Source organism: Odocoileus virginianus, chromosome X, assembly GCF_023699985.2.
Source record: "Odocoileus virginianus isolate 20LAN1187 ecotype Illinois chromosome X, Ovbor_1.2, whole genome shotgun sequence".
Lineage (NCBI taxonomy): Eukaryota > Metazoa > Chordata > Mammalia > Artiodactyla > Cervidae > Odocoileus > Odocoileus virginianus.
The window spans coordinates 27,527,864-27,537,681 of NC_069708.1; the positions used below are offsets into that span (position 1 = coordinate 27,527,864).

Genomic DNA, 9,818 nt, shown 5'->3' on the forward strand with positions numbered 1-9,818 from the left:
AGAGGGATGGGGAAAGCTGCACAAAGGAATTCCTCACCCCAAGCCCCCTGACCGGCGGCAGCGGCAGCGAGTAAAGAAACAGATCTGCTCACCCTCCCCCTTCCTGTTCCCATCTTCCCACCGACCCACGGACAGACGGACGGGGCACAGACACCACAGGCCACAACAGCTGCAGACCTTAGGAGAGGACCCACACAACCTCCGGTAGGTGGCAACAGTGCCACCTGTTTGACTGGTGGGGCTGAGCCAAGTACTGGAAGAGGGAGGAGGCAGACAACTCGGACAGAAGCTGGGAAGCAGTGCAGAGCACAGAGCGGAGCTGCTGCTGAGAAAAGGTGTGAGGGCTTGGGAAGGCTTGGGGCCACAGGCTGGAGTGGCGGGGAGGAGACCAGCACCTGCTGGCAGGCATTGGGCCCAGGGATTGAGCAGCACCCCTGGTCAGCATCCCTGACTGGAGTTTTCTGACTGCTCAGTTCCTGGCCCCATCCTACAGCTCCAGGAGGAAAAGGGGACCCTGGAAGGCAGTGACTGGGGTGCAGGGGCAGGACCTGAGGTACGGATGTAGCCCAAGGCAGGCTCCTAGCACTTGGTGGTCCCACCATGGGAAGAGGCAGGGGACCTCCCTTTGGGTGGGCTTTTTCCTTAGAGGGGTGTCAGGGAGGGGAGAGGTTTCCTCCCCTCGGGACCTCCCTCAGCTTCAGCCCCCTAACTTCCAGGCCCTTCCCCAACTCTCCTTTCCAAAGGCAAGCAGAGGGTGAGAAGGGCTGTTTCAGGAGCAGCCACATCCTCACTCCTTTCAGGGCCCCAGCCACTGTGCATGCCTAAGACCTCACAGCCTCAGGGGAGCCCAGACCACACACACTTTGGGTGTATCGAGGGGCACTGTTACATATTCCAAGTCACCTAGAAACCCATTTCGCTACCAGCCACTAGTGCACACGCACATGCAAATGCTGACACAAACCCCACACCTTCTCATGTAGACTCACAATCACATGCCCAGCCTCGTCTGGGGATCAGTAAGCCAGCTTGGTCTCAGCTTGACCCCAAAGCACAAGGTCCAGGGATCCCCTGCCCTAAGACAACCACACAGCCCCATGCATACCTTTGCCCTGTATCTGTTGTACTTTCACCAAAGTGACCTCAGAGGGCGGGGCCCCTGAAAGGGGAAAGGCGGCAACTTGGTTCCTGGCTAGGGTGGGGGGATGACTGGGCAGGAAGGGACAGGACTGGGGCAAAAGGGCTTCGATTTTCCAGGTGTGTGCCAGCAGGAAAAAAGTTCCTTCAGGAGGTAAGGAGTGACCCAGGCAACTTGTACTCCTCAAGAATTCTCCATGCTGGTGGTGCCCCCTGCCCTCCGGAAGATGGAAATAGAATCTTTCAGTTCAGAGCTTTGTGATGTCTCCAATCTCTGTATCCACAGCAACTGACCAACTAGCCACTAGCCAGGCCTTCCTGGGTCCCAAGCCAGGACTGGTGCCTCTGCTTCAGGTTTTTCCTGGTTCCTGTGATGAAAGCCACACCGTGGGGCTGCCTGAAGCTTGGCCAGATTTGCCTCAGCTTGCTAAACCCTGTTTGCCCCACCCCAGGCAGTTTTTCCTGAGTCCCCACCCGAGGCAAGCACTCCATCCCCAGATAGGGATGCTGTTAAAAGGGGAGGAGTTGGACAGGGTGGGTGTGTATCTGCCTAGAGGCTAGACCTCGTGACTGTCTCACTGAATTTCTAGGTGTGCCGTTGAAAAGAAGACCCCGGAAACTGTCCCCTTTGCTCATCTCCTCCTCCAATCTGGCACTTGGAGCCTGCCCTGTAACCTCTGTTGCTGAGCAGTGGCCCAGGCCTCCGCTCCTCCCGCACTGGACTCCTCACTAGGAGGGAGGCTGGGATCTGCCTTCTGCCAGGGTCCCTGAGAGCCAAGCGTCCCTCCCCCCAGGCCCTTACCATGGCCGAGTCCCCTGGTTGCTGCTCTGTCTGGGCCCGCTGTTTCCACTGCCTGTACAGCTGCCACTGGAAGCAATGCCCCAGAGATAGGAGGCAAACCGACAAGGTGAAGTATGGATGCCGGGGTGGGTAGGGGTAGAAGTCCAAGGCAGGGACCACTTGGAGGGGAAAAGAAAGCCAGGTGTGCTCAGAGACAGTGGAGGGGCAGGGATGGGGAAGGGACTCTCTCTCCCCAGGAGGAAAACCCCTTCAAATATGGAAAGAACTGCCTGCAAAGCACAGCAGCCCCACACCTTGCAGGAAGCCCCCTTGAGCTGCCATCCCCTGGGGACTCCGAGCCGAAGTGGGGATGTGAGCCGCTATGAGCTTCTCTCCTGTCCCTCTGCAGTGTGAATGCGTCTGGTTTGGCCTGCTCTTCCTCACCTTCCTCCTCTCCCTGGGCTGGCTGTATGTCGTGCTCATCCTTCTCAATGACCTGCACAACTTCAATGAGTGTGTCATGGACCCCCTTCCTCAGCAGACATGTCCATCTACTCCCCACCCTGGGATCCCTGGGTGCTCAGCCTGGCTTGTCCCCTACCCTGCCTCTTTGAAAACCCTTCCATGAAGTCTCCCCAGACCTTGGAGCCCCCGACCCCATGAAGGGCTTTCCTTCACTCCCTTCTAGCCCTGGTCCTGGATCCACCCAGCCCAACTCCCCTCAGGCCACTATTACCAACCTTCCCCAACTTGGACACCTCCCTCTCCCCTCCCACAGATTCCTATTCCAGCACTGGGGGCACTGGATGGACTGGTCCCCGGCATTCCTGCTGGTCATCTCTCTACTGGTCACATACGCATCCCTGCTCTTGGTGGGTGCAGAGACAACTGGCCTAACCTTAGCCCTCCCTTCCTCACAGCTCTACGCCGTCGCTCTCATCCTGGCCACTGAGGGGAGGGTAGGAGGGAGGGGTCAGCCTAGGAAACACTCAGTGACCCCTCTTGGCACATCATGACTCCCACCACCTCTGCCCCCAGCTCCTGGCCCTGCTCCTGCGGCTCTATGGCCAGCCTCTATGTCTGCACACCATCCACAAGGTAGAGTGGGGATGGGCGCACGCGGGAGAGGGGAGCACTGGACCCAGTGCTCAGCCGGCTCTTCTCTTCCTGGGCACAAGCCCAGGACCCAAAGCCCAGTAAATATATGTTGAATGAAAGGAGGACAGTGGATGAGCCAGGAGAAGGGAATGCTCCTGTTTTCACAGAGTGAGGGGCAGCCTAGGCAGCCCAGGTTGACACAAATGTGCTCCTCACCCCTGGTTCCCCAGGTGCTGCTGCTCCTCATCATAATTCTTGTGGCTGCTGGCCTTGTGGGGCTGGAGGTCCAATGGCAGGAGGAGTGGCATAGCTTACGTCTGTCACTGCAGGTGAGTGGCTGATACCCAGCTCTTGGGGGGAACTTTCTCCTGTGGCCAGCCCCAGGACACAGCGTGCTCCCTGGTGCCCCGAGACTGCAGGAAGCTCTCAACTTCAAAAGTCAGCTCCTAGGATGAGAAGGGAAGAGGTTCTAAGAAGAGCCCTCCTTACCAGCTCTTGTCCACAGGCCACAGCCCCATTCCTTCACATTGGAGCAGCTGCTGGCATCACCCTCCTGGCCTGGCCTGTGGCTGATACCTTCTACCATATCCACCAAAGAGGTGCCAACTCCACCCCCACCCTCCAGTCCCCTTAATGCCCACCAGTGCTTCTGCCTCCTGCTGCTCCATTTCCTACACCTGCGCTCTCTTTTCTACCCTGAGGGCCTACCACCGCCCTTTCTCCATGGCCTGTCCCCCACTCCCCACAGGTCCCAAGATCCTGCTACTGCTCTTATATTTTGGAGCCACCCTGGGCATCTACCTGGCACCCCTATTCATCTCCTCAGCCTGTATCATGGAACCCAAAGACCTACCACACAAGCCTAAGTTGATAGGACACCGAGGGGCCCCCATGGTGAGTGTGGGGCAGAATGCTGGCAGGGTGGGGAAGGTCTGCTTCTCCAGGCTGCTGCGGCCAGGCCTGTGGGTTCCCAGGCTCCCACCCTTCCCTGCTCCCTCACCTTTCCCAGCTGGCCCCCGAGAACACCCTGATGTCCCTGCGGAAGACAGCTGAATGTGGAGCTGTTGTGTTTGAGACCGACGTGATGGTCAGGTGAGAGAAGCTGGGGCCCCTTCTCCCACCCAAATGACACAGCAGGGGAGAACCAGCCCCAGAGCTTGGTCCTCTGACTCCCCTTGTGCCTTCAGCTCCGACGGGATCCCCTTTCTCATGCATGATGAGCGCCTAACCAGGACCACAGATGTAGCCTCTGTGTTCCCAGACCGAGTCAACAGCCACAGCAGTAACTTCTCCTGGGCTGAACTGAAGAGGCTCAATGCTGGGGCCTGGTTCCTTCAGGTGAGGACAGCCTTCTGCAAGGGACAGCCACGTACAGGGTCACTCTGGGCAGAGTTCATTCATTGATAACCATCTGCTGAGCCCTGTGCTGGGCAATAGGTATACAGTCTCTGCCCTCAGATCATTCCTTCATAGTAAGGCTATCAGAATAGGAAACCTCAAGTGAGAACAAAGTCTGCACTGGGTAGAGAGGAGAGAGAGGCCACTGTTGGGCAGGGGCCGTGTGGGAGAGGATCAGGAGTGGGTTCACAGGAGAGGATGCCTGAGCAGCATATGAAGTGAGGGTAGTTTTTAAGATGGGCAAGGCAGGGAACGAGAATTCTGGTTAGAGGGAAGAAGGAGGGTAAAGCACAGAAATATGAAGAAGTGTTTTCAGGGAATGAAGAGTGGCTCACTAGAAATTTTCTGGCAGTTTAGTGGTTAGGACTCAGCACTTTCACTACCTTGGGCTTGGGTTCAATTCCTGGTTGGGGAACTAAGATCCCCCAAGCTGTGTGGTGTGGCCAAAAAAAAAAAAAACCAAGACAATGAAAAAGTGGCTCAGTGGAAGTGGGAGATAGAGATGCATGGGAGTCACGGGAGCTGAGGCTGGCTGGGGCCTGGGGGAGCAGAGTCTTGGTCTCTGGTGGGCTTTGAATGCCAGGCCCGGAAGTGTGGACTTCAATCCTGCAGATGATGGAAAATATTTCAAAGGATACTTGATTTGTTTAACTCCCCTCTTCTTGATTACCAAAGTAATACAAGTTCCTTGTTTAAAAAAAAAAAAAGTAAAACATCAGAGAAATAACCTAAAATTGAAAAAAATCTCCCGTAATCCAACCCTTCAGCTGGGTATGTATTCTGAGTGATGAAGACATATCTGATTGCTTAAGAGTAAGGGATGTCTGAGTTTGAATCACGGATTAGCCACTTCCTGGCTGTGTGAGCCTGGGCAACATTCTTTAGAGTCTCTGTTCTTCATTTTCCTCATCTATAAAATGGGAGTAACAACAGTACTTACCTCGTGGAATTGTCAGGAGGACTAAATAAATACACATAACGCACTTCTAATACTGCCTAGCATGTAGTAAATATTTAATGTGTTGATAGCTCACTTTTTCCATGTGATTACGAGGCAAGGTCATTTGTTGACTTCAAGGGGAGGAGGGGAGAGTGGCAGAGGTTTGGAATAGCCAGCAGGAGGAATGGGAGAGGGAGCAAATCAAGAGCAAGTAAAAGGATGGCTAAGTGGCACAGAGAACACAAAAAAGGACTACAGGGCCAACAGCCCACGTGATATTCTCTGCCCCCCAATTCTAGTGGGTGGAGGAGGTGGACAACTGTAGAATTCAATCAGAGTTTAGGATTTGTGGGGCACATGGGGCACGAAAGGAGTTGAGGGGGTTGTTGAATAGTTTAAGCTGAGGATGGACCATGGGTAGGGGATGTAAGTGTGGCTAGAAAGGGTCCAATGGACTGGGAGGAAACCAAGGGGTCAAGATCCCAGGGGTTTCCATGAGACCAAGAGAAAGTGTAGTGAGAGTGAGGAAGTTAGAAAACCCGGAGGGTAGGAGGTTGGGGTCAGAGTAAGGTGTCAGAGGGTCGAGAAAAGGTCACAGTTAGGAAAAAGGAAAAGCCCTGACTCAACAGAGGGCCGAAGCTGTTCACCAAGTGGGGGAAGTGAGTAAAGATAATGAGGATGGCGGCACAGCCTGGAGGCTTCTTCTGATCTTGAAATAATTTTCTTCTTATAGAGGCAACCTTTCTGGGGGGCTAAGCCGCTGTCAGGCCATGATCGAGAAGATGCTGAGAGTCAAACAGTGCCATCCTTGGAAGAGATACTGAAGGAAGCTGAAGGCCTCAACCTTTCTATCATATTTGACCTGCGCCGCCCCCCAGGAAACCACACATATCATGACAGTTTTGTGAACCAGACATTGGAAACTGTGCTGAGTTCAGGAGTGCCCCAAGCCATGGTGATGTTGTCAGGACCCCAAGTGCCCCCTCCTGCCCCTCTCCCCTGCCTTCCCTAGACTATGACAATAATGTTGAGGCATCCCCTCTCCCCAGAGTCCCACCCCAGCTCAGGTACCCCATCTGTGGTGATACATCTTTACCCCTGCTGCCACCTCCAGAATCTCCAGGCCTTCTCCAGCTTCATGCCCACCTACCCTGAACCACAGGTCCTTTGGCTGCCGGATGAAGATCGGGCTTATGTCCAAGAAAGGGCCCCCCAAATGCGCCAGATATACGGACATCTGGAAGGCCATGGCACTGAGAGACCCCAGTTTCTCAACCTCCCCTATCAAGACCTGCCACTGTTGGATATCAAGTGAGTGCCAGAGGAAAGGAGCCGAGGGGATCATGTGAGGCTTAATGGTGTAGAAGATCCAAGGCTGGGAGGGCAAAGGCCATTCATTCATTTGCTCATACAACACATATTTATTGAACACCTACAAATGTCAGGCTCTATTTATTGCAGGTTTGGGGCATGGGAGAGACAGATAATAAACCACCGCACAAAACATGTGCATGTTGGATAGTGATAAGTGACATGAAGACAAAAATTCAGGAATGGGGTAGAGATGGGAAAAGAGGGGAGAAGGTCACAGTAGGAAGAGTGGTGAAAGAGGTGGTGTCTGGGCTGAGACCTGACAAGTCACAAGGAGGTGACAATGGGAAGAGCTGCAGAACAGCAGCCTCATGAGCAAGGGGAAGGTGAGATTGGAGAGGTTGGCAGGGGCCAAACTGGGTAGGACTTTGTAGGCCACCAGGATTTTAGCTTTCATTCTACACCAGAGAGGGTGGATCCAGGGGAGAGAGGCAAGAGAGTCCCACATGTGAGTGGATGCAACCAGAAAACATAATAGACTTCAAAACCTGTAGTCACCAAGCTCTCTTATAATATCCTTGTGGTTAGATAGGGGAAAAATGTGGACTGAATGATAGCCCAGTTATCATATTAAGTATTTCAAGGATCTTTCCCCAAGTTGTCACTATGGGAGGAGATAGGATATCAGGTTAAGACTCCCCTTAGTCTTGTCCTGATCAACATTGGCTGCTGATCATGTTTCCAGAAGGCATGAATTGGTAATGAAAAAGGTGATGGGAAAATGGAGGCCCCAGAAGGTCTAAGCACTCTAAGGTGACAGGTCAAATGTATCAAGATGAAATGCAATGGAGATACATGTAAAGACCCATGCTCAAGGTCCAGAGGAAACTCAATTGCACAAAAATAAGAGAGGGAGACACTGGCATCAGCAGGAATATGTGTGAAAAAGACCAGGACTTTGACTGTACACTGTGCATAACAAATGAGCCAAAGTCATGTGACATTGCCAAAAACTAGCCTGACCCTGGGCTGCCTTCACATGGACATAGTGCCCGGAAGGCAGGAGGAGTTTTGCTCTCCTCTAAGCTAGCCCCAGCCCACCCAGGCTATCACGTTCAGATGCAGGCTCCATACTTCAAAAGGAACATTGGTAAATGGGAGTAAGATCAGATTAGAGAGGCTGGTATGGTGAAAGGAATGATAACCCAGGTCCCTGATTGAAGCAACCGGGGTGGTTGGGCCTGGAGAAAAGAAGACTCAGGGGTATGTGGTCACACTGTCCCTCAGACCTCTTAAGGGATGGCATGGGACAAAGAGGAGAGACACATTTGTGTGACCCCAGACAGCAAAACTAGGACCCACGGGTGAAATCCACTGGGAGATAGGGCAGGTAGGGGCCTGCTATCCAAAGGCAGAAGTGATGATTCTGGAGCAGGGACACTGTGGATTCAGATACAGAGGGGCTGTTTCCCTCCTATGCCTGGAGCCTCAAGATTCTGAATGTTCCCTATTTCTTTCCCGCCTGCACAGGGCACTGCACCATCATAATGTCTCAGTGAACCTATTTGTAGTGAACAAGCCCTGGCTCTTCTCCCTACTCTGGTGTGCAGGGGTGGATTCAGTCACCACCAACGACTGCCAGCTGCTGCAGCAGATGCGTTACCCTGTCTGGCTTATTGTAAGAGCTCAGGGACTGTCACCCCTCCTCCTCTTTTCCTATCCCTGCTTCTCCTTAACCCTGTTCCCCTCTTCCTTACTTATTTCCCCCCATACACCCCCTGGATCTGTATATGGGTGACTCTGGCCACTGACAGGGACCTTTTTCTTGTCTCACAGCCCGCTCGAACCTACCTGATAATATGGATCATTACCAATTGTGTCTCCATCCTGCTGCTTTTGTGGACTTTCCTCCTACAATGGTGAGTCCTTTGTGCCTCAGCTTTCTGGGTCTTCATTCTCCCTAGGGTCCTGGTGATGGGGCATATTTGGACTCATTGACGCTGCCTAGGGCTTGGGGTTTGGTCCATTTGGACCCTTGGAGATTCTTAAACCCTTCCTTTATATGTCTAATTGGCTCGAACCTGGGAAAGTCAGTTTGGGGGAACTCAGTGTCAAAAGGTTGTGCTTGATGCTGGCTGAACTTACAATGTTAAGCTTTTCTCCCCATAGGAGGTGTGCTAAGGAGAGACAGAGAACCGGTAAGAGCTCTTTCCCCTCATCTCATTTTTCTCCTCCTCTAGCCTTCCCCTTGCTCACTCCCTATGTGTCCCCTCTTACCTCTCCAGGGCTAGAAACAGCAGTGCTGCTGACCAGGATCAACAATTTCATAACGGAGTGAATGCCCTGTCTTAGGCCCCCCACCAGCCAAAATCAGAGGCCTGTTTGCATTGGCCAACAGCAAGGAAGAGAGGGTGGCTGAGTTGGAATGTTGCTGGGGTTGGCATGGGGTGAATTTTGCCAGCAGAAGGTGTTCCCCTTGGGATTTTGATCTGAGGTGGTCAGAAAGACACTGAATCACAAGAAGTTTCTCCCCAAATGAAACTTAACAGAGGAAGAGACAAGGAGATTGCCAAGAGAATGTTTCAGATCTATGCGCAGGTGTTCTTGTGTACCAGGCACAGGGTATCAGGGATGGGACAGCTCAGAACTGTGACTGAAGGAGATGACAAAACAGCCTTTCCTGGAGAACTCTAAGATGATGGAGACATCAACCTGGCTCCATTCACTGTCTCTCTTGACATATGCAATTTATCTGATTTCCTGCCTAGAGACAGAGCCCATCTCCTGCTAAAGAGCCCATCTAGTCATGTAATTCTGTGCCTGCAAGTGGCTTTTTCTTGTGCACAGTCTTCTTCAAGACACACTGGTTCTTGACCCTTGTCCATTAATCTGTTATTCAATGAATTTAATGCCCATTTGGCACAGTCTAATCTTCTCGGGGCTGGCACTGGGTGGAGGATGCACCTTGCATCTCGAGTTGTATGTGACATGACATTGAGGGGTCATCATGAGGAGAATCGTGGGTTGGCGGTGGCAAGTGGACCACCTGGGGCGATGAAGGGCTGCAAATGGTCAGCAGGAGCGCCACCGCCACAGGGGACATTCCCGGTGGCCCAAGCGCGCTGTGCAGTCTTGCGCTGGAGCTCCACCTTG

The 9,818-nt window shown here is 53.0% G+C and overlaps 1 protein-coding gene across 1 annotated transcript; it reads left to right on the forward strand.

The window, feature by feature from the left end:
• GDPD2 (glycerophosphodiester phosphodiesterase domain containing 2) lies at positions 1-9,569 on the forward strand. The gene is made up of 17 exons (XM_020882943.2): positions 1-335; positions 1,258-1,291; positions 1,728-2,045; positions 2,328-2,431; positions 2,697-2,790; positions 2,957-3,016; positions 3,247-3,345; positions 3,522-3,615; positions 3,765-3,910; positions 4,026-4,108; positions 4,204-4,354; positions 6,088-6,309; positions 6,517-6,665; positions 8,196-8,343; positions 8,502-8,584; positions 8,835-8,863; positions 8,951-9,569. Exons 3-17 carry the CDS (start codon positions 1,941-1,943, stop codon positions 9,001-9,003), a joined length of 1,620 nt encoding a protein of 539 aa, XP_020738602.2. The 5' UTR covers positions 1-335; positions 1,258-1,291; positions 1,728-1,940; the 3' UTR covers positions 9,004-9,569.
• The last annotated feature ends 249 nt before the right edge of the window (positions 9,570-9,818 follow it).